This window comes from Salvelinus alpinus, chromosome 4 (assembly GCF_045679555.1).
Source record: "Salvelinus alpinus chromosome 4, SLU_Salpinus.1, whole genome shotgun sequence".
NCBI classification, from domain to species: Eukaryota; Metazoa; Chordata; class Actinopteri; order Salmoniformes; family Salmonidae; genus Salvelinus; species Salvelinus alpinus.
The window spans coordinates 3,528,181-3,555,867 of NC_092089.1; the positions used below are offsets into that span (position 1 = coordinate 3,528,181).

Consider the following 27,687-nt stretch of genomic DNA (forward strand, 5'->3'; position numbering starts at 1 on the left):
TTATAGGACTGTCATCTGATGAAGGTTTATGAAGGTTAGTGAAAATTAATATATTTTGCTGGTTTATTCGCTAACGCTAACGTGCCTATTGCTATCGCTAATGTGCCTTGATGAATGAATGCGGTTGTGTGGTAGGCTATTGTAGTAAGCTAATATAATGCTATATTGTGTTTTCGCTGTAAAACACTTAAAAAATCGGAAATATTGGCTGGATTCACAAGATGTTTGTCTTTAATTTGTTGTCCACCATGTATTTTTCAGAAATGTTTTATGATGAGTATTTAGGTATTTCACGTTGGTCTCTATAATTACTCTGGCTGCTTCGGTGCTATTTTTCATGGTAGCTGTGATGGTAGCTGCAATGTAAAACTGATTTATACCTCAAATATGCACATTTTTCGAACAAAACATAGATTTATTGTGTAACATGTTATAGGACTGTCATCTGATGAAGTTGTTTCTTGGTTAGTTTGGTTGGTTCTTGGTTAGTTTGGTTGGTTTCGTGCATGCTACCTGTGCTGTGAAAAATGTCTGTCCTTTTTTGTATTTGGTGGTGAGCTAACATAAATATATGTGGTGTTTTCGCTGTAAAACATTTTAAAAATCGGACATGTTGACTGGATTCACAAGATGTGTATCTTTCATTTGCTGTATTGGACTTGTTAACTTCTACTTGCACAGCATCCCGGATCCGGGAACACCCCCCACAGTAAAAAAGCTGACTAGCATAGCCTAGCATAGCGTCACAAGTAAATACTAGCATCTAAATATCATTAAATCACAAGTCCAAGACACCAGATGAAAGATACACATCTTGTGAATCCAGCCATCATTTCTGATTTTTAAAATGTTTTACAGGGAAGACACAATATGTAAATCTATTAGCTAACCACGATAGCAAAAGACACAACTTTTTTTCCCACAATTTTTTTCCTGCATGGGTAGCTATCACAATTTCGACCAAATAAAGATATATATAGCCACTAACCAAGAAACAACTTCATAAGATGACAGTCTGATAACATATTTATTGTATAGCATATGTTTTTTTTGGAAAAATGTGCATATTTCAGGTATAAATCACAGTTCTACATTGCAGCTGCAATCTGAAATAGTGCCGAAGCTGCCAGAATAATTACAGAGACCAACGTCAAATACCTAATTACTCATCTTAAAACATTTCTGGAAAATACACAGCGTACAGCAAATGAAAGCCCAACATCTTGTGAATCCAGCCAATATTTCAGATTTTTTAAGTGTTTTACAGCGAAAACACAATATAGCATTATATTATAGCTATAATATAATTATATAAGCTATAGCTTACCACAATAGCCAGAAACACAAGCAATTTACCAGCAGCAAAGGTTAGCGATCGTAACAATCCAGCAAAAGATATATAATTTTTGACTAACCTTGATATACTTCATCAGATGACAGTCCTGTAACATCATATTACACAATGCATATAGGTTTTGTTCGAAAATGTGCATATTTAGCAGCACAAATCGTGGTTATACAATGTGATCAGTAGCTGCATTTCATGCATTCTGGCCGGCGCCATCTTGGAGAGGCACCTAATCTAATCGATAAATAATCGTAAACTTGACTAAAAAATACAGGTTGGACAGCAATTGAAAGATGCATTAGTTATTAATGCAACCGCTGTGTTAGATTTTTAAAATGAACGTTACTAGACATACAGTGTGCGTTACAGCCAGACCAGTGCCGCAATAATGGCGGACAAATCCTTTAAAAATTTTCCACATAAATACGGAATAACATCATAAATAGCTCTTACTTTTGGACGAGCTTCCATCAGAATCTTGGGCAAGTGGTCCTTTGTCCAGAATCATCGTTGCTCGGTTGTAGATTGCCGTCTTCAACTTAGGAATTAGCAGCAAACATTAGCCATGTGGCGAAGACGTGCCCAAATGTTCAAAGCGCAATACTAAGGAAATTCCGAAAATTGCAATATACTCGCATAAACTGATATAACTCGGTTTAAAATAACTTCGTTATGATGTTTCTAACACCTATATTGAATTAAATTACAGACGGATATATCTAAGGCCGATAACTGAGCGTTTCAAAATGCCATCCTGAGGTCTTGCTTTGCGTCATGACGAACGTCAAAAAGAGAGCTCCCTCCGTTCCTTGGGGCTTTATAAGGTCTGAGATCTGCGTAGAAACTCCATTCCAATTCTCATTGGTTACTGACATCCAGGGGAAGGCGGGTGGAGTTCATGTCGACCCATAGGATACATACAGAGCTTTAAACTGATCTGAGAACAGAGCCTCGTTTTCAGACCTTCGCAGTTCCTGTCATGAATTTCGCTGCAGAATGAGTTCTGTTTCACCCACAGACATAATTCAAACGGTTTTAGAAACTATAGATTGTTTTCTATCCAATAGTAATAATAATATGCATATTGTACGAGCAAGAATTGAGTACGAGGCAGTTTAATTTGGGAACGATAAATGGTAACGTTGAAACAGCACCCCCTATATTGAGAAAAGGTTATTAATGTGTGAAAGTTAAATATTTCGAAAAATATATTTTGAATTTCGCGCTCTGCCTTTTCAGTTGAATGTGGGAGGAGTTCCGCTAGCGGAACGCCGGGGCTAGAAAGGCTAACCTATATCCAGTGTGCTGAGGTTCTCCAGACTAGTCTTTTTAGAGTAAGTGAAGTCTTTTGAATTAGGGTTTTGTATTCTCCATATGTCCACTAGCTTCAGAGAGGAGGTGAATTCTTGAAGATAAACTCTAAATGTTTTGTGCTGATGATTATCTGACGTGGAGCTCCTGTCACTTTTAGGGTCTAGCACTGTGTTGAAATCCCCTCCCACCACCAAGGTTCCGGTAGCAGTGTTTTTAAGATAATGACCCAGTCTCTCCAGGATTGTGTGGTCATCTTTGTGATTATAGACATTCACAAGAGTGAAGAGTTGACCTTACAGTCGACAGAACAGTACAATGTAGCCACCAGCGTAATCTTCATCATGGCAGATATACTCAAAGTCTGTTATGCTATCTTTAATCAGTATGTCTGTTATCCTCTAACGAGTCACAACCCCGGATCCGGGATCCCCCCCATCAAAAAAGCTGACTAGCATAGCCTAGCCTAAAGCCACAGGGATATCATATAATCAAATGTTCATGAAATCACAAGTCCAAGACACCAAATGAAAGATACAGATCTTGTGAATCCAGCCATCATTTCCGATTTTTTAAATGTTTTACAGGGAAGACACAATATGTAAATCTATTAGCTAACCACGTTAGCAAAAGACACCACTTTTTTTACTCCACCAGTTTTTTACTCCATCAGTAGCTATCACTAATTCGACTAAATAAAGATATATATAGCCACTAACCAAGAAACAACTTCATAAGATGACAGTCTGATAACATATTTATGGTATAGCATATGTTTTTTTTAGAAAAATGTTCATTTTTCAGGTATAAATCACAGTTCTACATTGCAGCCACTATCACAAAACTCACCCAAAGCGACTAGAATAACTACAGAGAGCAACGTGTATTACCTAATTACTCATCTTAAAACATTTCTGAAAAATACACAGCGTACAGCAAATGAAAGCCCAACATCTTGTGAATCCAGATAATATTTCAGATTTTCTAAGTGTTTTACAGCGAAAACACAATATATCGTTATATTAGCATACCACATGAGCTAACATCACCCCAGCATTGATTCAAGGCAAAAAGCGCGATAACGTTATCACCACCAAAATATATTAATTTTTTCACTAACCTTCTCAGAATTCTTCAGATGACAGTCCTGTAACATCATATTACACAATGCATATAGAGTTTGTTCGAAAATGTGCATATTTAGCATCACAAATCGTGGTTATGCTATGTAATCAGTCAAAACATGGCATGCATTCTGGCCGGCGCCATCTTGGAAGGGCACCTAAGTTTACGATTATTTATCGGTTAGATTTACTAAAAAAATACAGGTTGGACAGCTAATGAAAGATGCATTGGTTATTAATGCAACCGCTGATTTAGATTTTTAAAATTAACGTTACTAGACATACAGTGTGCGTTACAGCCAGACTAGTGCCGCAATAATGGCCGAAAAATGCATTTACATTTTTCCACATAAATACGGAATAAAATCATAAATAGCTCTTACTTTTGGACGAGCTTCCATCAGAATCTTGGGCAAGGTGTCCTTTTGTCCAAAAGAATCGTTGCTTTGTTGTAAAACGTCCACTTCAACTTCGGAACTAGCAGCTAACAGTAGCTACGTGGCACACACATGTCCAAATCCTCAAACGCAATACTACGAAAATTCCGAAAATAGCAATATACTCGCATAAACTGATATAAATCGGTTTCAAATAACTTCGTTATGATGTTTCTAACACCTATACCGAATTAAATTACAGACGGACATATCTAAGGCCGATAACTGAGCGTTTCAAAATGCTATCCTGGGGTCTTGCGTTGCGTAATGGCGGAAGTCGAAAAGAGAGCGCACCTCGTTCCTTGCCCTTTTATAAGCTCTGAGAAATACGTAGAAACACCATTCCACTTCTCATTGGTTACTGACATCCAGGGGAAGGCGGGTGCAGTTAATTTCGATCCATAGGGCACACACAGAGCTTTAAACTGATCCGAGATCAGAGCCTAGTTTTCAGACCTTCGCATGTCCTGTCATGATTTTCGCTGTAGAAAGAGTTCTGGTTCACCCACAGACATAATTCAAACGGTTTTAGAAACTAGAGATTGTTTTCTATCCAATAGTAATAATAATATGCATATTGTACGAGCAAGAATTGAGTACGAGGCAGTTTAATTTGGAGACGCAAAATGTCGAAGTTGAAACAGCACCCCCTGTAGTGACAAGAAGTTATGCTATCTTTAATCAGTATGTCTGTTATGCTATCTTTAATCAGTATGTCTGTTATGCTATCTTTAATCAGTATGTCTGTTATGCTATCTTTAATCAGTATGTCTGTTATGCTATCTTTAATCAGTATGTCTGTTATGCTATCTTTAATCAGTATGTCTGTTATGCTATCTTTAATCAGTATGGCTACTCCTTTGCTTTTGAATCAAATACAGTGAAGACAGATTTCCAACCAACCACTTTCTTTAAGAGTTTCACATTCTTAGGTCCAATGTGTGTCTCCTGTAGAAACGCTACAGAAGAGTTTATATCCTCCAGCTGGTCTAGTACAGCATTCAGTTTAGGGTCATTATCTGAGGCTTGTCTGTGGGGTTTGATACCACAGGTGTTCTAGGTGACAAAGTGAAGAAGAGTAGATCCTGGTAAGGGTACACTCAGATCGTCCTCTGTCTCTGATGATGATTCCAATGAATTAATTTAAATTGTTGAGTGTTTTATGAGTGATGGTTGAAGTTGGACTTGTTCTTTGTCAGATCACAGATGTAGGATGTTCAGCACCCTCTGGACAACATGACAAAAGGAAAACATTGAAGGACAAAATCATGGGGAGGAGAATGAGGTGATGCCATGATGACATGCTGTTGGGTCGATCGAGCCATATATTTATCCAGTAGATTGTATAAAAACCTTCCTCCAAAGCTCTTGTTTAAAACAAAAAAATTGAGTAGATAAAGACAGAGCAACACAGTTAATTGACACTCAGCAGCTAAATCAGAATTTATAAACCAGTTATTCTGGGGTTCAACCTTCCTGCCAAAGCAGACAGTTCCACTCCCTCCACACCAGAATGTAGAAATACAGAGGTTCGGACAATGTTACCGGAGTATCAATACAATGACAGAACAGGAAAAATATGTGGGTCTGAGATAGTAATGGCAATAGAATTTCTGACTGGCTCTGGACAACCAACACTTGGTACAATACCTGACCTGATAACAACCGAACGCTTAAAGCAGACATATAATAAAGAACAGAAAGCTTCAGAAATGACACCCAATGAAGGGACGATATTTGCTAAAATACTAGAAAGTCGTCTACAAATGTACCTTCAGTTCTCAATCATAGAAAAGAACCGAGGTGAACCGTCACAGAGTTTGCCTTATCTTGTTAAGTTGGACATCCCAACAAAGATTAAGATAAACTTCTTGGAAGAAGCCCTTTTGTCCATAAAGTGTTCTAAACCATCTCCTAAATCACCTAACCCTATTGGATTCACATTTTTAAGGGAAGTGCTTTTTCGTGACTTTACCAACTGGTCAAAGTTGCTTCTAATTGACGATCATACTTTAGGTATGACAAGAGATGGTTAAGACGTTACTGTCCCCTCGCCCAAACTCTACTTGCCTTATGCAAGAAGAATTTCCAATACAAGATTTATGATCAAACTAAGATTACCAGTGTGTGGTACTTCAGACGGTGCTGTTTTATACACTTGGAAGAAAAGGAATTGACAACTGTGGCAGCTGTACTCTTTAAATTCAGAGAAGACTCTGGGCTTAGTATTACCACAGATAAAACGATCCCTTTGCCACCAGGCCACAAACCAAGAACAGTGAGTGAAGGTCAAACTCAGAACCAGTCCTAAAGAGCATGTATTATGGTCAAACCCAGAACCAGTCCTAAAGATCATGTATTATGGTCAAACCCAGAGCCAGACATAAAGATCATGTATTATAGTCAAACCCAGAACCAGTCCTAAAGAGCATGTATTATAGTCAAACCCAGAACCAGACCTAAAGATCATGTATTATGGTCAAACCCAGAACCAGACCTAAAGATCATGTATTATAGCCAAACCCAGAACCAGTCCTGAAGATCATGTATTATAGTCAAACCCAGAACCAGACCTAAAAATCTTGTATTATAGTCAAACCCAGAACCAGACCTAAAAATCTTGTATTATAGTCAAACCCAGAACCAGACCTAAAGAGCATGTATTATAGTCAAACCCAGAACCAGTCCTAAAGATCATGTATTATGGTCAAACCCAGAACCAGACCTAAAGATCATGTATTATAGTCAAACCCAGAACCAGACCTAAAGAGCATGTATTATAGTCAAACCCAGAACCAGTCCTGAAGATCATGTATTATAGTCAAACCCAGAACCAGACCTAAAAATCTTGTATTATAGTCAAACCCAGAACCAGACCTAAAGATCATGTATTATCTGTAACTAACATTTCATCAGGTGAGATCATAAACCATGAAATAAGAGGCATTACACTTCATATCCAGGGATATTGGATATCTGGGTTCACAACAGCCTATACATTACAACCTAAATACATGGGCATATGTTTTCAAACATATAGGTTATTTAGATGTGTGTCTTCAAAAACTGCTGATATTACTGTATTCATTGCTGCATATCTGTCTTGATAGGAATATAAATAACTACTGTACATATTATACTGTATAGATGTATGAGCTATGATGTATGAAGGAGTACTCCCAGGAGTATGCAATGTCTTGGTCTTATCAGGGTTCTGCCGACTGTACATAAAATATAAACTCAACTCAATATTCTATTTGGTTTCTCAGGTTACAATGGACTTTCAAACCACAAGGTCATCTGGAGCCTCAGAGGTCACACAACGAACATACTCCTGTGCATTGAACATACTATGTCTGTCTCCCACAAGTAAAGGTGTGTATTTGTATGTGTGTGTGTATTTGCATGTGTGTGTATACTGTCTAAATGTATCTTGATTATAGGACTTGCTGTAGTAAAACAAACAAAAATGAATGAAGACAAATAAACCAGGAAAAAACTGTCTTATTGCAATCATCTTTATTTTGTCGTCACCTTGTATAAAAGGGCTCAGATTGCAGTTCACTCTTCATAGAAGATGTTTCATACTTCACTAAAATGTGAAAAATCAAAATCAAAACACACAACACACACAAAACATAACACAAAATAACAAATATTTTTTCCTATGAACTGATTGTAATAAACTCTAAATCTTGGAGCACTAGCTTTATACAACAAGGTTCTAGACATCAGGGTTCACACCACTGGAATAATCATTACATTGCTGAATAACTTGCGTAGACCAGAAAAAAATATTTAACTTTAATTGAAGGAATATTGAGAACCAAATGTGCGTATAAAGTAATTATTAGCAATAATTTCTGTTAATTCTCCTATGCACTTTTTTTGGGCACCAAGGACAGAGTTGTGAAACATTGCTCTAACTTATCTATCAACATATGAATGTGGCCCTGTCTCAGTTTGGCAACACTTTAAGCCCAATGATGCGTTTTTCCAACACTTACAAAACTACCTCTAGCTCTGGCCTGGAATGTTTGTTTCTCAACTTGTTTTTTTCTACATAATTACAACATCTTGAGAAGACAGGAAACATGTTTCAAGTGCACTGCATGGATAGCCTACAACATATACTTGTGTAGGGGACCAGTGAGGTGTCAGACGAGAGGACAATTTCTCATGTTTCAGAGGCTACTGATGTCACAATAATCATAATGGCACAACAAATACTACTGAGAGATACATCTGTGTCTAAGGAGATGCATTAGGTAGTGTTTGACATAATCCTTTAGTTTAGGACTGGTACAGGATGCAATATAAGAAATGTAGATTTTTTTGCAACATTGGGTCTCACAGGGTTAACAGTTAACATGATGATGCAGAGGTGGGTGTGGATGTTAGTATAGCTGTGCGCAACCTTGAATACTCACCTGAGTATCACTGGTCAGACTGCACCACAGGGTGACACACCAATATTTCCACTGTAAAAAGTAAAGGGAATCACAAAAGTACATGTAACAACTGTGAGGCCCAACGCAGGAGATGAGAAGCAGATACAGGGAGTCAACGGAACAGCGTCTGGACATAAAAACGACATGACATGAGTCCAATGAGCGCAGCTGCGCTTAATGATGGTGACATGTGCGTATAATCACGGGTAGCCTGGCGCCCTGGAGCTCCAGGGAGAGGGAGCAGGCGTGACAGTATCCCCCCCTCCCAAGGTAGATTGCTGAGATTTTTAGAATAAGGTTGTAACTTAACAAAATGTGGAAAACGTGAAGAGGTTTGAATACTTTCCGAACGCACTGTATATTTATACCTCGGGACTGCGACATTGATCGCCCTAATATTTCTATACTTCTTAATTCCATTCTTTTACTTTTTAGATTTGTGTGTATTGTTAGATATTATTGCACTGTTAGAGCTGGGAAAACAAGCATTTTGCTACACCCGCAATAACAGAGAGACAAATTACATCTTCCTGATTGTATTTCTTCTAAAGGTTTAAATTACCAGATGCAATCATCAGGATGGAACATGAGTGCCTCACTGCGGTGGCGATCCGCCTGCTCCTTCTGACTGCGGACGGCGTGCTTCGGTCTGGCTTGGAGTCCACGTGGCTGAGCTGGCTCGTAACCCAGAACACGCTGGAAAAGAGTCAGCCCGGTGGAAGAATGGGGCAACGAATTCTGGGCATATTCCGCCAAAGGAAGGAGTCGGACCCACTCCTCCTGCCGGTCCTGGCAGTGATTCCTCAGGAACCTCCCCAGCTCCTGGTTCATCTTCTCCACCTGCCGTTAGACTGAGGCCGGTACCCGGAAGTGAGGCTGACCGTGACACCCAGCTTCTCCATGAAGGTTTTCCATACCCATGAATTGGGGGCCACAGTCGGAGACAATATCCACTGGAAGACCATAGTGCTGGAAAACCTGCTGGAACAGTGCCTCAGCAACCTGGAGAGGGGAAGGGAGCCCAGAGAGAGGGATGAAACGGTATGATTTAGAGAATCTATCCACAACCACCAAAATAGTGGTGAAACCATCAGAAGAGGGGAGATCACTGACACAGTCAATGGACAGATGAGACCAGGGACGCTGGTGCACGGGAATTGGCATGGGAGTTTTCCTGCTGGAGCGTTGTGGGGGGATTTGGATCGAGTACAAACCGAACATGAATTGACATAGTGGGTTACGTCCTGCGCCAAAGTGGGCCACCAGTATTTATCAGAAAGGGATGGGATAGTGCTGTGATACCTGGGTGTCCAGCAGTGAGGGATGTGTGTGCCCAGGTCAACAGCTGATCTCTCACCCCTGTTGGAACGTAGATGCGCTCCGGAGGACAGGTGACAGGAGCAGGTCCTCGCTGCAGAGCCTAGAAGATGTCCACATCTACGTCCCAACACATGGGGGCAATGATACAGCAGGACTGATTGATGGGCTGGTGGACACTCACAGGGCCCTCAACCAGCCTGGAACCACAGGGTGCGGGAAGGTAGGTCCTTCTGGGAGTCAGGTGTAGTTCGTGAGTTTAATAATAACGAACATGGAACGATACAAAACAAGAGCAGCGTCTGACATAGAAAACACAAACAATACTACCTGATGACTAGTAATAAAAGAGTGCTATATGAAGGGTAAGTAATCCGTGAGTAATGAAGTCCAGGTGTGACTGAGACACAGGTGTGTGCAATGTTAGTTGCCAGGTGTGCGTAAAGATTGGTTGCCAGAACCAGTGGTTAGTAGACCAGCGACATCGAACGCAAGAGGGGAGGAGCGGGAGTAGAAGTGACAATATTTGATCCCATAATTATAACTAACAATTATGATATTTGATAATAATTTTTGATGACGTTGGCAGTAATTCCTATCAAAACTAAAGGTAGTTATTAAAAACCTGGATTGGAAATGAAAACGCCAATGAACTATGTAGCTCTGTTTTACGGGTGACATTACATAAGTCTTATCAACGACATCTATCTAGTGTATCTAGTGTATGTATTTAAATAGACTCACCTGAGTATCAGAGGTCATACAGCACAGCAGACAAGACACACCTGGATCAGCGCTACACAGGTGAGGTTATGATATTTTTATGTGTTGGTGAGAACTCTGTAGAACTTCACAATTTTTTAATGTGTAAGGTATCAAGCAGAGAAGCAGATATTTATATCTCTGAAAAAAAAGTGTGTGAATTGTGTACTTGTGCAAATACTTGCTAAATCTGGTGGAATATTTTGGTTAGCAGGAGTAAAGTCTGATTTAAAGCAGCTTATTATACTCAAACTAATATCTTTATGTTTTAGAATCCAACCTAGAAACACCAGAACTATGGCAAAATCAAAAAAACAAAACTCCCTAAATTCTATCAGCATATCGATTGTGCTACCAGGGCTGGTAAAACCCTGGATCATTGTTATACTAACTTCCGCGACGCATATAAGGCCCTCCCCCGCCCTCCTTTCGGAAAAGCTGACCACGACTCCATTTTGTTGATTCCAGCCTACAAACAGAAACTAAAACAACAAGCTCCCGCGCTCAGGTCTGTTCAACGCTGGTCCGACCAATCTGATTCCACGCTTCAAGACTGCTTCGATCACGCGGATTGGAATATGTTCCGCATTGCGTCCAACAACAACATGGACGAATATGCTGATTCGGTGAGCGAGTTCATTAGGAAGTGCATTGACGATGTCGTACCCACAGCAACGATTAAAACATTCCCAAACCAGAAACCGTGGATTGACGGCAGCATTCGCGTGAAACTGAAAGCGCGAACCACTGCTTTTAACCAGGGCAAGGTGACCGGAAACATGACCGAATACAAACAGTGTAGCTATTCTCTCCGCAAGGCAATCAAACAGGCTAAGTCCCAGTACAGAGACAAAATAGAGTCGCAATTCAACAGCTCAGACACAAGAGGTATGTGGCAGGGTCTACAGTCTATCACGGATTACAAAAAGAAAACCAGCCCCGTCGCGGACCAGGATGTCTTGCTCCCAGACAGGCTAAATAACTTTTTTGCCCGCTTTGAGGACAATACAGTGCCACTGACACGGCCCGCTACCAAAACCTGCGGGCTCTCCTTCACTGCAGCCGAGGTGAGTAAAACATTTAAACGTGTTAACCCTCGCAAGGCTGCAGGCCCAGACGGCATTCCCAGCCGCGTCCTCAGAGCATGCGCAGACCAGCTGGCTGGTGTGTTTACGGACATATTCAATCAATCCTTATCCCAGTCTGCTGTTCCCACATGCTTCAAGAGGGCCACCATTGTTCCTGTTCCCAAGAAAGCTAAGGTAACTGAGCTAAACGACTACCGCCCCGTAGCACTCACTTCCGTCATCATGAAGTGCTTTGAGAGACTAGTCAAGGACCACATCACCTCCACCCTACCGGACACCATAGACCCACTCCAATTTGCTTACCGACACAATAGGTCCACAGACGACGCAATCGCAACCACACTGCACACTGCCCTAACCCATCTGGACAAGAGGAATACCTATGTGAGAATGCTGTTCATCGATTACAGCTCAGCATTTAACACCATAGTACCCTCCAAACTCGTCATCAAGCTCGAGACCCTGGGTCTCGACCCCGCCCTGTGCAACTGGGTCCTGGACTTCCTGACGGGCCGCCCCCAGGTGGTGAGGGTAGGTAACAACATCTCCACCCCGCTGATCCTCAACACTGGGGCCCCACAAGGGTGCGTTCTGAGCCCTCTCCTGTACTCCCTGTTCACCCACGACTGCGTGGCCATGCACGCCTCCAACTCAATCATCAAGTTTGCGGATGACACTACAGTGGTAGGCTTGATTACCAACAACGACGAGACGGCCTACAGGGAGGAGGTGAGGGCCCTCGGAGTGTGGTGTCAGGAAAATAACCTCACACTCAACGTCAACAAAACAAAGGAGATGATTGTGGACTTCAGGAAACAGCAGAGGGAGCACCCCCCTATCCACATCGACGGGTCAGTAGTGGAGAAGGTGGAAAGTTTTAAGTTCCTCGGTGTACACATCACGGACAAACTGAATTGGTCCACCCACACAGACAGCGTTGTGAAGAAGGCGCAGCAGCGCCTCTTCAACCTCAGGAGGCTGAAGAAATTCGGCTTGTCACCAAAAGCACTCACAAACTTCTACAGATGCACAATCGAGAGCATCCTGTCGGGCTGTATCACCGCCTGGTACGGCAACTGCTCCGCCCACAACCGTAAGGCTCTCCAGAGGGTAGTGAGGTCTGCAGAACGCATCACCGGGGGCAAACTACCTGCCCTCCAGGACACCTACACCACCCGATGTCACAGGAAGGCCATAAAGATCATCAAGGACAACAACCACCCAAGCCACTGCCTGTTCACCCCGCTATCATCCAGAAGGCGAGGTCAGTACAGGTGCATCAAAGCAGGGACCGAGAGACTGAAAAACAGCTTCTATCTCAAGGCCATCAGACTGTTAAACAGCCACCACTAACATTTAGCGGCCGCTGCCAACATACTGACTCAACTCCAGCCACTTTAAAAATGGGAATTGATGGAAATTATGTAAAAATGTACCACTAGCCACTTTAAACAATGCCACTTAATATAATGTTTACATACCCTACATTACCCATCTCATATGTATATGTATATACTGTACTCTATATCATCTACTGCATCTTGCCATCTTTATGTAATACATGTACCACTAGCCACTTTAAACTATGCCACTTTATGTTTACATACCCTACAGTACGCATCTCATATGTATATACCGTACTCTATACCATCTACTGCATCTTGCCTATGCCGTTCTGTACCATCACTCATTCATATATCTTTATGTACATATTCTTTATCCCTTTACACTTGTGTGTATAAGGTAGTAGTTGTGGAATTGTTAGGTTAGATTACTTGTTGTTATTACTGCATTGTCGGAACTAGAAGCACAAGCATTTCGCTACACTCGCATTAACATCTGCTAACCATGTGTATGTGACTAATACAATTTGATTTGATTTGATTTGAAATCTACAGGAAATAGTCTCTCTATCATCACCTGGAACACTTGTGGTGTTAAACCAACAAAAGGCCTCCCAAATCAGTTGATTGATATAATGATTTCTTTGGCAAGAAACAGAATGCTGACGTGATCTTCCTTCAAGAAACTCACATTGGACCTAAAGGATACAAAGACATAAATTAAGTGAGAGGTTGGACCTCTTACTTTACCATTTACTCTCCGAATAGCAAAGGAGTGTCCATACTGGTGAATAAAAACATACCACACTATCAGTACATCTGCCATGATGAAGATTACGCTGGTGGCTACATTGTGCTGTTCTGTCAGATGTATGGTCAACTCTTCACTCTTGTGAACGTGTACAATCATAAAGAAGACAAGCAAGTACTGAAGAGGCTGTCCCAGTATCTTCAGGATATGATAACAGGCATCTTAGTGATTGGAGGGGATTTCAACACAGTCCTTGACCCTGACTTTGACAGGATCTCTGCATCTGAACACAGACAGCACACAGCCTTGACCCTGACTTTGACAGGATCTCTGCATCTGAACACAGACAGCACACAGCCTTGACCCTGACTATGACAGGATCTCTGCATCTGAACACAGACAGCACACAGCCTTGAGGCCTCATCTGGAAGAGTTCATCTCTTCACGGAGCCTAGTGGACATCTGGGCAAGACTTCACCCAACAGAACAAGCCTTCACTCGCTCTCAGAACAACAGCCACTCCCGGATAGATATGTTCTTCATGCCACAGGACAAAGCCCCATGTGCCCAGAGCTGTGAGATTCACACTGTCCCAGGGATTTCAGATCACAACCCTGTGTCTCTGAAGATCCATGTTCCTGAAATAAGAAGTATGTTAACAGATGTTCATCAAAAGCTGAGGAAGTTGGGTGATGCTGAACTAAAATACAAGACCAAATTAGACAGAAGAGCAGGAAAAATGAGTGGGGCAGAAGTCCTTGTGGCAATGAAATCCCTGACCGACTCATCAAATGGATCAAGGGAAGAGGACCTCATGGAAACAGAGACATTAAAGCATTATTACAATGGAATACCCAGGAAGAAGAAAATACATGCGGAACTCATTATGTCACTTAAACAAAAGTACAAAATATTTGCCACAATACTTGCCAACCGTCTAGATGTACCTATCACCCTCGTTCAGAGGAAGGATTAAAATACCACCACAGAGCTTGCCATTCAAAGTTACCTTGGCCAAGCAACCATCTATTAAGTGGGAATTCTTAAGAAAAGCCCTGGCTTCCATTGACATAATTCAGTCTCCCCCTAGAGACTTCACAATCCTAAAGCAGGTGCTTCCTCGGGACTTGGACATCTTGTGGAAGTTACTCCCAATGGTTGAAGGTTCCTGGGGTCACAAAAAAACTAAAGCATCAATCCCCCCTCACCCCAGCACTACTCCACCTGTGTCTGAAGTACATGGAGCACTGAATCCAGAAGACAGGCACAGTCCTTAGTGTTAGCCGTCAAAGACGGACTCTTTTGATACACATGGAACAAGAGAAACAGCGTTCTGTGGAAAAACTGCTCTCTGAAATCAGAAAGGAGTCTGACCTGAGTTTGAAGGTGGTATGAACATTAGAAGATAAATATTTAAATGAAATGAGAAAAACATTGTCCATTAAAGGAGGATACTGCCTTCAGCTTCACCATGAGACTGACTACATCATGAAGTGTTGAACCAGTGGCCTCCATACTAACTGCTATAGTCCATAAGAGCCACCAGGGGAAGATAAGTGAAGGTCAAACCCAGAACCAGACCTAAAGAGCATGTATTATAGTCAAACCCAGAACCAGTCCTGAAGATCATGTATTATGGGCAAACCCAGAACCAGTCCTAAAGATCATGTATTATGGTCAAACCCAGACCAGACCTAAAGATCAGGTATTATGGTCAAACCCAGAACCAGTCCTGAAGATCATGTATTATGGTCAAACCCAGAACCAGTCCTGAAGATCATGTATTATGGTCAAACCCAGAACCAGTCCTGAAGATCATGTATTATGGTCAAACCCAGACCAGACCTAAAGATCAGGTATTATGGTCAAACCCAGAACCAGTCCTGAAGAGCATGTATTATAGTCAAACCCAGAACCAGACCTAAAGATCATGTATTATGGTCAAACCCAGAACCAGTCCTGAAGATCATGTATTATAGTCAAACCCAGAACCAGTCCTGAAGAGCATGTATTATCTGTGACAAACAATGGCCTGAGGGAACACACTAAATGTATTGGGTGTTATAAAATGTAATGTCAGCCATGGTATATCAGACCATATACCATAGGTACAACAAAATATGTATTTTTACTGCTCTAATTACGTTGGTAACCAGTTTATAATATCAATAAGGCACCTCTGTGGTTTGTGGTATATGGCCAATATACCACAGCTAAGGGCTCTGCGTTGCGTCGTGGTATATTGGCCATATACCACACCTCCTTGGGCCTTATTGCTTAATTGTGTATAACTGCATTAATGTTGCTGGACCCCAGGAAGAGTAGCTGCTGCCTTGGAAGGAACTAATGGGGATCCATAATTAACACCAGGAAGAGTAGCTGCTGCCTTGGAAGGAACTAATGGGGATCCATAATAAACCCCAGGAAGAGTAGCTGCTGCCTTGGAAGGAACTAATGGGGATCCATAATAAACCCCAGGAAGAGTAGCTGCTGCCTTGGCAGGAACTAATGGGGATCCATAATAAACCCCAGGAAGAGTAGCTGCTGCCTTGGAAGGAACTAATGGGGATCCATAATAAACCCCAGGAAGAGTAGCTGCTGCCTTGGAAGGAACTAATGGGGATCCATAATTAACCCCAGGAAGAGTACCTGCTGCCTTGGAAGGAACTAATGGGGATCCATAATAAACCCCAGGAAGAGTAGCTGCTGCCTTGGAAGGAACTAATGGGGATCCATAATTAACCCCAGGAAGAGTAGCTGCTGCCTTGGAAGGAACTAATGGGGATCCATAATAAATACAAATCAGATGAGATTATAAACCATGAAATAAGAGACATTAGCCATCATATCCAGGGATATTGGATGTCGGTGGCTATAATTTAAAATCCTACATAAATGTATTTTCAAACATATAGGCCAAAGATAGGCAAAAACGGTTTCTCCAATAGAAATCCTTGATCACGCTTGTAAGCGATGTCATGATGACATTAGCAAGCTAAGCTCAGCTACAGAAACACGTCATCAGGTCTAGTGGGCGTGGCATGCCCAACTGCACAAACATATAGGTTATTTAGATGGAAGTGGATCTTAAACAAATGCTGATATTACTGTATTCATTGTTGCATATCTGTCTTGATAGGAATATAAATAACTACTGTACATATTATACTGTATAGATGTATGAGCTATGATGTATGAAGGAGTACTCCCAGGAGCATGCAATGTCTTGGTCTTATCAGGGTTCTGCCGACTGTACATAAAATATAAACTCAGATCAATATTCCATTGGTTTTCTCAGGTTACAATGGACTTTCAAACCACAAGGTCATCTGGAGCCTCAGAGGTCTCACAACGAACATACTCCTGTGCATTGTCCATAAAGGAAGGTGTGTGTGTGTGTGTGTGTGTATACTGTCTAAATTAATCTTGATTATAGAACTTCCTGTAGTAAAACAAAGAAACAAGAAGACAAATAAACCACGAAAAACCACAAATAGCAAAGTTAAGAAATTTCAACAGTCTTATTGCAATCATCTTTATTTTGTCGTCACCTTGTATAAAAGGGCTCAGATTGCAGTTCACTCTTCATAGAAGATGTTTCATACTTCACTAAAATGTGAAAACTAAAAACAAAAAAATCTGGGAGCACCAGCTTTATACAACAAGGTTCCAGAAATAAGTGTTTAAACCCCTGGAATAATCATTATATTCCTGAATAACCTGTGAAGACTAGAACTAAATATTTACCTGTCATTGAAGCATGTTGTTATCCAAATATGTGAGTAAAGTAATACTGCAGACTCCTCTTCATGAGTAAGTGCTTACAGGCATAACTAATAGTCAACATATTTATTCTCAAAGAAAACATTGTTTTCTAAATGTTGTGACCAAAGACAACATTAGAATGTGGGAAAAACTGCCTCCCCGAATAGCCTGTATTTAAGAAGGATTAATTATGTTGGATTAAAATAAGCAATTTATCAGAATTATGATTTTAATTAAATATACACTAGTTTTTGTGGGATTAAATGAATAAGAATAATTTCAGGTTAATCTCTCACTTTTGAAAAGAAAACATGTATATTTGTTAGGTTTGTGATATTTGTAACACACTTCTACTGTAAATGCAATTTAGTGTTATATTACTTTTGTGAATGGAACATGAAATTGCATTGAAGTAATACATTCAAAAATGTCATATCTAACCAACAGATAAAAGATATGACAATCAAAATAAGATTTATTAAAATTGCTTTGATAATAAAATGGCATTTTTTAATGCTATTTGTTTAATGAAAAGATGATAAAAATGTATGTTTTATAACTTAAAGAAAACTACAGGGTAACCTGTACTAAAGTGCTTTAGTTATTCTTGATAGCACTATAAACAACAGCAATCAGCGTTGATCTAGACCTGTAAACAGGTCCTTTAAAGACAGAGGTAAACCACCAGACACAGTCCAGTTAATTCCAGATATGGTCAGATGAAGACCACAGAGTAGCAGGGTCTATTCTCCAATCCCAGAGTGTCAGGTGTTACAGAACAGTTGGACCAGTCTAACCAGTTTGATCCCAGTAGAGGGCGTAGCAGAACAGTCACAATATTCTAGTTCATCATTCCCAGGGTTCCACTCACACAGCATATCCTGGTTTAGGCAGTGTCGTCAATGGTGAACTGTTTTAATAAAGTTTGGTCAACGTTTGGTGTTCCTGTGTTTAACAGTTGGTCCCACTTTGGATACAAAAAAATAGTTGTTTTTCATCTAAAAAACAATGACTTTCAAATCCAATGACGTCAACTCAAAAACATGGTTCTGTTCAGAAGCAGTCAACTCTGACAGCCAGTCAACTTCAAGTCTGGTCCTCTCCGTAGTAATTTAACAGAACAACGTCTGGATGGTCCACTTTGGCTCAGCTGGCTCATTATGTTCACACACACAGAGAGAGAGAGAGAGAGTCGACAGGATGGAGTGGATAAAGGTGTGACATGAAGAATGAGAGCTTTGATGGTAGATTAGAATCAGTCTGTTTCAGAGGGAGCTTTAGTCAGGAGCGAGAGATGGAAGAGGGGGAACCAGAGGAGAGAGTGGACAGAGAGAAAAGAGGAGACCAAGAAGAGAAAGATGAGTCCCCCTCCAGAAAAGACAGAGGTGGTGTGTTGGTGTGTAGACGTCTACCCTGTTGCAGTCATTTCAGGGGCTGAATTGAAGACTTGGCCTCCCTATGAGGTGTGGATAGTTTAAAGTAGGGACTGAGTGGGTGAGGCAGGCCATCTACAGTGGGCATGGTAGATACTCAGGAAGTCAGCTAGATAGAGAGGGATGTTAGATAGAGGACGTTCAAGAGTGGGATGAGGAGGAGGAGAGAAAGAGGGACTGTCCTCATTGAACACACATCACTGTGAAGAGCTGGAGTACCTGAGAGAGAGCCAGAGAATTAGCAGTTTATCAATACCAATGAACATCCTGCGCATGCGTTGCATACCACACACACACACGAGTGCAGTTGTATCTCACCTTGTTCCTGCTTGTTCTGCTTGGACCCTTTGGTTGCTAAGCGAGGGGAAGAAAGGGAGAGAGCAGGACATAAAAATAAAGTTCATTATTCAAGTAATTTTCAAGTTTCCCAAAAACTACGGCATTACTTGCATGAAACAAAAAAACAAACAGAAAAATGGCTAGGGGAGGTTATTTACCATTACTCACAGCCAAATGCCATGAAAAATGACTACTGACTGCGCAACCCTAAAATATGTCCCCAATGCAAATTTTCTTAAAGGTTGAATGAAAAACAAGCGAAGAAAGTGAGTCAGGAGGAAGATAATGTTGAGCCAAGGAGAAAGAAGAGAGAGAGATTAAGAATAAGAGAGAGAGATTAAGAATAAGAGAGAGAGAGATTAAGAATAAGAGAGAGAGAGATTAAGAATAAGAGAGAAAGGGAAAAGAGAAAAAGAAAGAAGGCAACACAATTCAGAATGACAGAGAAACAGAAGAGGACATAGGAGAAGAAATGAAAGGGTGGAGGTGGAGAAGACCTGGGAGAAAAACAGACGGAGAAAAGCAGGGAGGGAAGGAAAGATTGTAAGAAGTTCAGGCGGAGAGAGGGAGAGAAAGAGAGGGAGACGGAGGAGGGAGGGGGTGATTGTGTCTGGGTGTCATTCTCTCAGCAGGGGGGCTGACTAAAAGGAAATAATGGAGGACTGGAGGGAGAGGGAGGAGGAATGAGGGAGTTAGAGGGGTGGATGGGTGCTGGAGGGCAAAGCAAGGTGGAGAGGGGCAAAAGAGAGGTGGGAGAGAAGGCTACAATACCAGAAAGAGCAAAAAGAAAAAGAAAAGTAAGGATGATAGTGAAGGGAGAGGGCAGGGGAAGGTCTAGGAAGAAAAGGAGCAGAAAATGTGGAGGAGATCGTTGTAATGAAACTGTTATCCAGTTGACTGTTTTCCTGCAATGAATTGTGTACATCAGCAGAACCATGATGTCTAAGGTATATTTTTCACAAGATGGCTCACTGATCGAATGCTTAGCTTGGAGATCATTTTCTCTCTCTCTGTGTGTGTGTCTGTGTCTCTGTGTCTCTGTGTCTGTGTGTCTGTGTGTCTGTGTGTCTGTGTGTGTGTGTGTGTGTGTGTGTGAGCACTAACGTTAAGCAGAAGAAAATGTGAAAAGGGCATTTTGTGTCCAAAGCATCAAAACTATGAAAGTTACAGAACACATCACTTCTGTTTTGTAACATTAATTAATAATTATAAAATAACAAACAAAAAGTTGCAGGGTTCTATTAATCCAATCTTTCATGTCCAAACTGAGTGGATAAAAACAGCTCAAAGCCAGCACAATAATGTGCAGAGGTTTTATCAGGTAATTCTCCAAATACAATTAACAGAACATAAAACTATTTACATCAAAGGCAACAAACAAGTGCATACTCAGACTAAATGAATACATTAAAGAGCATGATCTGATTTTGAAATGTACACATTGACCTAATGCCTACATCAATAGCTGACTTTAAAATGACTGCGTGATTATAATGGTTTAATTATAAACGTAATACTATACCAAACTATACTGCCGTTTCAAGAAGAACAATCGAAGTCTGCATAAACAATTAAATGTTGAATCGTCAATGATAAAAAATATATATATACGTAAAATAATTGAAAAACTAAATATAATTTTCCGTTCACTGATAATGAATAGGTCGTTCTACGAAATGAGTGTTCACTGATAATGAATAGGTCGTTCTACGAAATGAGTGCCTTTTCGTCCCTTTGATATTTCAAGCAGAAATTGTGCACAAATATTGAATATTAATGAAGTGTCCATTAATATAGACCACATAGAAAATTCAATAAATCAGATTTTTATATTAAAGCTGCAATATGTCACTTTTTAGATGACCTGACCAAAGTCACATAGAAATGCGAGTTACAGATCTGTCACTCATTGAACGCAAGTCTATGAAGCGGTAGATCTGTTCTATGTTCTTATGTTACTTCTTTGAATCTTTAACTTTCTGTTTTGCTGCTTCAAACAGCTGAAAATACAATATTTGTGGTTATGGAAAAGATTAGAATTAGAATTTTAGCAACCAGGAAATAGAGGAGCGATCACCTTTAACAATGACTAAAGTACCAACATTCAGCATTTTGACGTGTCCCTCTGTGCATCCTCTGAATTCTAGGAAGATTTTAACCCACTTAACCCCAACACATCTCCATTTTCACCATCATTGTAAGGCCCTAGTTATTTTGTTGCTTTAACAAAGTCATTTCTTAAGATGAATATTTAAGTGATTCATTTTAAGGTAAAAATAAATAAACCTGTCCCTCATTTTAAGGTCAATCCTGTTACATGAACTGAACTCGTTTTAATAACATAATAAAATGTTGGTGAAACGATTCCTTTTTAAATAGAGATATTGAACATCTAACATCATGGTAAAAGCAGGTGAGCTGGTCCTACTCCTTAGGCCATTTTCTGCTGTTTTGTGGTGGACAACTGAGCAGGTGGAGCGTAACACATCAACCCTGTTACCCAGAGATACACAGACAAGACACGCTTTCACAATTACATTATTTTGTGAAGCCTACATTCAATTGCCCTTCCCTGTTGTACAGAACAAGCTTGCATTCCCCATGTCACAAGGGGATTTATGGCTGATTTAAGAAGGAGTGGTCAACCCAGATACTTTATCTGGAACTTAGTCATTTACAGGCACTTAGTTATTTTTTTATTTAACCTCTTGAAATATCATGTTGAACATATGTTCTTTATGACAGAATGTTAAAATTAGTGGAAATAAAAAGCTTTTTTAACTACTCACAATGCATCTAAATGATGGAAATACCAAAGTTATAATCTGTGTATTGCTGTTGTACATGATTAGGTGAATTTGTGTGAATGACTACATGTGTGCTGTAGATAACTGTGCTGTATTGGTCACGGTCAGCTCTACCCCAAAATGGCTGCCATGGTCGCATGCGTCTCAGGAAAGCACTGCACTGCAGAGAGAGACCCACTGTGTGAGTGTGAGTGGATGTGAGCATGCATGTGTGTCTCCAGACAGAGAACTGCAGAGACACCATTCCATGACTCCACCTCTCCTTCCCCACGCCGCCATTTTATAAACACAGTGACTAGAGGTAGGGAGCCATCTTCCTGGGCGGAAAACATTCCAAACCTGCTCGCCGAAAAAGAAAAATCTAATCACGGTAGGAAGTTGGTCAAAGTTAGTCCTTCAGTGTTGTGCTGGAAGTCGGAGAGAGAAGTAGACGAGCGGTGTGTGTGCGCGAGTGTGTGTGTTCGGAAGGGTGGGCAGGGGGCACAAAGGTATTTAGAATAGAAAAAGAAAAAAAGTTGAAAAAAGCGCAAAAGAAGTGAAAGACCGGAGAGGGGACTGCAACCTGAAATGACCACGATGGACTGTTCACAGCAGGGGAGAGAGGGAGGGAGAAAAAGAGGAGTGTAGGAGAAGGAAAGAGGAAATCAATTAGAGAGAGTAGAAGGTCTATAATGGCTTCACACAGCGGGAAAGAGAGAGAAGGAAAGAGAATGAGAGAGGAGGGTGAGGAACAACAGCAGACTTCATGTTTGGAGAAGTTGTCTTCATTGAAAGGTAAGTAGAGGAAGATAGCGGAAAATTGGGGGGGAAAGGAGGAAAGAAAGGCGGAGCAGCAGGGGGAGCTGTTTCAGCGTGACACCACTCTGGTGATGCGGATTTTGAAGGTTGTGTCTGATGCAACACTGTTCTAGCACAGCAGAATTGGGGAAGGGGGCTATTTGCCGTGACACCGCTCTACTGGAGTGGGTAGGGGACACTTTTCGCCGGGACACTTCAGTAGTTTCAAATTTACAGTAGAGTCAAACTTAGACTTTCTGTTCATTTACAATGTCATTCAGCAGTCTGCAGAACCAAGATATCCAAAGAGAATTGAATTCAATAAATAGACACCAACAGGGAGAGAGGAACATAGATAAAGTGACTAATTACTCCCAGCACAGACCTTAGGAGCTTCCTGTGTCACGTGCAACTGTGTCCTACCTGCCATGCTCTCTTTACGGCTGTTTTAGTTCATTTCAGTTAGAGAAAAAGTTGGCCTGTGACACACGCACACAGGAGAGTGCTGGTTAATTTGAGTGGATAAACACACACACAGTGACACAGGAGAGAAGAGGATGTCACCACAGAGTGCTGGGTGACCTTGGTACAATGACAGTGTACCTGATGGACCCTCTGTCACCGCTCTGTCCTTTAGGTCCCCGTGTGTGTGCACGCACAAACGTGTGCGTGCTCGTTCCCAACTACAGGGAATCGCCACCTGAAAAGTACATTCAGAGCACGGTTTGTTGTTTGAAAAAGACAGGATAGTGAGACGGCCGTAGAGAGCGAGACGGCCGTAGAGAGCGAGACGGCCGTAGACAGAGAGACGGCCGTAGAGAGCGAGACGGCCGTAGAGAGCGAGACGGCCGTAGACAGAGAGACGGCCGTAGAGAGAGAGACGGCCGTAGAGAGCGAGACGGCCGTAGAGAGCGAGACGGCCGTAGAGAGAGAGACGGCCGTAGAGAGCGAGACGGCCGTAGAGAGCGAGACGGCCGTAGAGAGCGAGACGGCCGTAGAGAGAGAGACGGCCGTAGACAGAGAGACGGCCGTAGAGAGAGAGACGGCCGTAGAGAGCGAGACGGCCGTAGAGAGAGAGACGGCCGTAGACAGAGAGACGGCCGTAGACAGAGAGACGGCCGTAGAGAGAGAGACGGCCGTAGAGAGAGAGACGGCCGTAGAGAGAGAGACGGCCGTAGAGAGAGAGACGGCCGTAGAGAGAGAGACGGCCGTAGAGAGAGAGACGGCCGTAGAGAGAGAGACGGCCGTAGAGAGAGAGACGGCCGTAGAGAGAGAGACGGCCGTAGAGAGAGAGACGGCCGTAGAGAGAGAGAAAAGGAACATAAATTTCAACATACCAATTAGGATCTGGCTAAAAATACTTGAATCAGTCATAGAGCCCATTGCCCTTTATGGTTGTGAGGTCTGGGGTCCGCTCACCAACCAAGATTTCACAAAATGGGACAAACACCAAATTGAGACTCTGCATGCAGAATTCTGCAAAAATATCCTCCGTGTACAACGTAGAACACCAAATAATGCATGCAGAGCAGAATTAGGCCGATACCCACTAATTATCAAAATCCAGAAAAGAGCCGTTAAATTCTACAACCACCTAAAAGGAAGCGATTCCCAAACCTTCCATAACAAAGCCATCACCTACAGAGAGATGAACCTGGAGAAGAGTCCCCTAAGCAAGCTGGTCCTAGGGCTCTGTTCACAAACACAAACACACCCCACAGAGCCCCAGGACAACAGCACAATTAGACCCAACCAAATCATGAGAAAACAAAAAGATAATTACTTGACACATTGGAAAGAATTAACAAAAAAACAGAGCAAACTAGAATGCTATTTGGCCCTAAACAGAGAGTACACAGTGGCAGAATACCTGACCACTGTGACTGACCCAAACTTAAGGAAAGCTTTGACTATGTACAGACTCAGTGAGCATAGCCTTGCTATTGAGAAAGGCCGCCGTAGGCAGACATGGCTCTCAAGAGAAGACAGGCTATGTGCACACTGCCCACAAAATGAGGTGGAAACTGAGCTGCACTTCCTAACCTCCTGCCCAATGTATGACCATATTAGAGAGACATATTTCCCTCAGATTACACAGATCCACAAAGAATTCGAAAACAAATCCAATTTTGATAAACTCCCATATCTACTGGGTGAAATTCCACAGTGTGCCATCACAGCAGCAAGATTTGTGACCTGTTGCCACAAGAAAAGGGCAACCAGTGAAGAACAAACACCACTGTAAATACAACCCATATTTATGTTTATTTATTTTAACTTGTGTGCTTTAACCATTTGTACATTGTTACAACACTGCATATATATAATATGACATTTGTAATGTCTTTATTGTTTTGAAACTTCTGTATGTGTAATGTTTACTGTTCATTTTTATTGTTTATTTGACTTTTGTATATTACCTACCTCACTTGCTTTGGCAATGTTAACACATGTTTCCCATGCCAATAAAGCCCCTTGAATTGAATTGAATTGAATTGAGAGACGGCCGTAGAGAGAGAGACGGCCGTAGACAGAGAGACGGCCGTAGACAGAGAGACGGCCGTAGAGAGAGAGACGGCCGTAGAGAGAGAGACGGCCGTAGAGAGAGAGACGGCCGTAGAGAGAGAGACGGCCGTAGAGAGAGAGACGGCCGTAGAGAGAGAGACGGCCGTAGAGAGAGAGACGGCCGTAGAGAGAGAGACGGCCGTAGAGAGAGAGACGGCCGTAGAGAGAGAGACGGCCGTAGAGAGAGAGACGGCCGTAGAGAGAGAGACGGCCGTAGAGAGAGAGACGGCCGTAGAGAGAGAGACGGCCGTAGAGAGAGAGACGGCCGTAGAGAGAGAGTTGAAAGCATCCAGAGCAGCCAGAGAGGCTGTGGCTAAAGGACGGGAACGGCCATCGCTGGGTCCTCACACACACACACTGTATGTGTCACACTGCCATGCTGGCTGTCAGATAAAAGGGAACCTCTACAGGAAGGAACCAGAGAGAGAGTGAGGCGTTGCCGCAGGGAGCACAACAACAGCTGCACTAAACAACCACTAATGGACATACAGAGAGAGAGAGAGAGAGGGAGAGAGGGAGAGAGGCAGAGAGAGAGAGGCAGAGGCACAGAGAGAGAGAGGCACAGAGAGAGAGAGGCACAGAGAGAGAGAGGCACAGAGAGAGAGAGGCACAGAGAGAGAGAGGCACAGAGAGAGAGGCACAGAGAGAGAGAGGCACAGAGAGAGAGAGGCACAGAGAGAGAGGCACAGAGAGAGAGGCACAGAGAGAGAGGCACAGAGAGAGAGGCACAGAGAGAGAGGCACAGAGAGAGAGGCACAGAGAGAGAGGCACAGAGAGAGAGAGGCACAGAGAGAGAGGGGCAGAGAGAGAGAGAGGGGCAGAGAGAGAGAGAGGGGCAGAGAGAGAGAGAGGGGCAGAGAGAGAGAGAGAGGCAGAGAGAGAGAGAGGGGCACAGAGAGAGAGAGGCACAGAGAGAGAGGCACAGAGAGAGAGAGGCACAGAGAGAGAGAGGCACAGAGAGAGAGAGGCACAGAGAGAGAGAGGCACAGAGAGAGAGAGGCACAGAGAGAGAGAGGCACAGAGAGAGAGAGGCACAGAGAGAGAGGCACAGAGAGAGAGGCACAGAGAGGCACAGAGACAGAGAGAGAGGCACAGAGAGGCACAGAGAGAGGCACAGAGAGGCACAGAGAGGCACAGAGAGGCACAGAGAGGCACAGAGAGGCACAGAGAGGCACAGAGAGAGAGAGAGAGAGAGAGAGAGAGAGAGAGAGAGAGAGAGAGAGAGAGAGAGAGAGAGAGGAGACAGAGACAGAGACAGAGACAGAGAGACCGACTCAGTTGAAATAATCCTGAGCACCCAGGAACAGGCTGTGGCTAAAGGACAGGAGTGGCACAGAGAGAGAGGCACAGAGAGAGAGAGGCACAGAGAGAGAGGCACAGAGAGAGAGAGGCACAGAGAGAGAGAGGCACAGAGAGAGAGGCACAGAGAGAGAGGCACAGAGAGAGAGGCACAGAGAGAGAGGCACAGAGAGAGAGGCACAGAGAGAGAGGCACAGAGAGAGAGGCACAGAGAGAGAGGCACAGAGAGAGAGGCACAGAGAGAGAGGCACAGAGACAGAGAGAGAGGCACAGAGAGGCACAGAGAGGCACAGAGACAGAGAGAGAGAGAGAGAGAGAGAGAGAGAGAGAGAGAGAGAGAGAGAGAGAGAGAGAGAGAGGAGACAGAGACAGAGACAGAGACAGAGAGACCGACTCAGTTGAAATAATCCTGAGCACCCAGGAACAGGCTGTGGCTAAAGGACAGGAGTGGCCATCGCTGGGCCTCACACACACTGTATGTGCCACACTACCTGTAGATAAAAGGGAACCTCTACAGGAAGGAACCAGAGAGAGTATGAGGCGTTGCTGCAGGGAGCACAACAACAGCTGCACCACTAATGGACAGAGACAGAGAAACTTTTTCATCCATCTCAGTCTCATCCTGCTCTCTCCTCGTGTACCCTCATCCCAACACATTTACAGAACAGCCCCTGCATGACAGAGATAGAGAGGGAGAACAAAATAAAAGAGGGAGAGTTGGTAAATAAGTGGCCAGAGAGGAGATGGAGAGATACAGAGGAGAGATAGAA

The 27,687-nt window shown here is 42.5% G+C and overlaps 1 protein-coding gene and 2 long non-coding RNA genes across 5 annotated transcripts in view; 1 reads left to right on the plus strand and 2 right to left on the minus strand.

Annotated features, from left to right (window-relative positions):
• Window positions 1–4,624: 4,624 nt before the first annotated feature.
• LOC139572775 (uncharacterized) lies at window positions 4,625–9,346 on the plus strand. The gene is made up of 3 exons (XR_011674476.1): window positions 4,625–5,505; window positions 7,490–7,595; window positions 9,223–9,346. It is a non-coding gene; the product is annotated as an uncharacterized lncRNA (long non-coding RNA).
• LOC139572776 (uncharacterized) lies at window positions 7,723–9,334 on the minus strand. The gene is made up of 2 exons (XR_011674477.1): window positions 9,234–9,334; window positions 7,723–8,701 (listed from the first exon to the last, which is right to left on the minus strand). It is a non-coding gene; the product is annotated as an uncharacterized lncRNA (long non-coding RNA).
• An 8,105-nt stretch (window positions 9,347–17,451) lies between the features above and the next one.
• LOC139572777 (ephrin-A4-like) overlaps window positions 17,452–27,687 on the minus strand; it is a 70,325-nt gene continuing 60,089 nt past the window's right edge. Inside the window, exons 4-6 of one of the 3 annotated variants that reach the window (XR_011674478.1) lie at window positions 23,657–23,753; window positions 19,449–19,484; window positions 17,452–19,349 (exon numbers count right to left, since the gene is read on the minus strand). Coding sequence is in view for 2 of the 3 variants with exons in the window: in XM_071395544.1 (XP_071251645.1) it covers window positions 19,240–19,349; window positions 19,449–19,484 (146 nt within the window). In the remaining variant the exon portion in view is untranslated. The remainder of the gene's footprint in view (window positions 19,350–19,448; window positions 19,485–23,656; window positions 23,754–27,687) is intronic. The other 2 variants (XM_071395544.1, XM_071395545.1) reach the window with 2 other exon arrangements.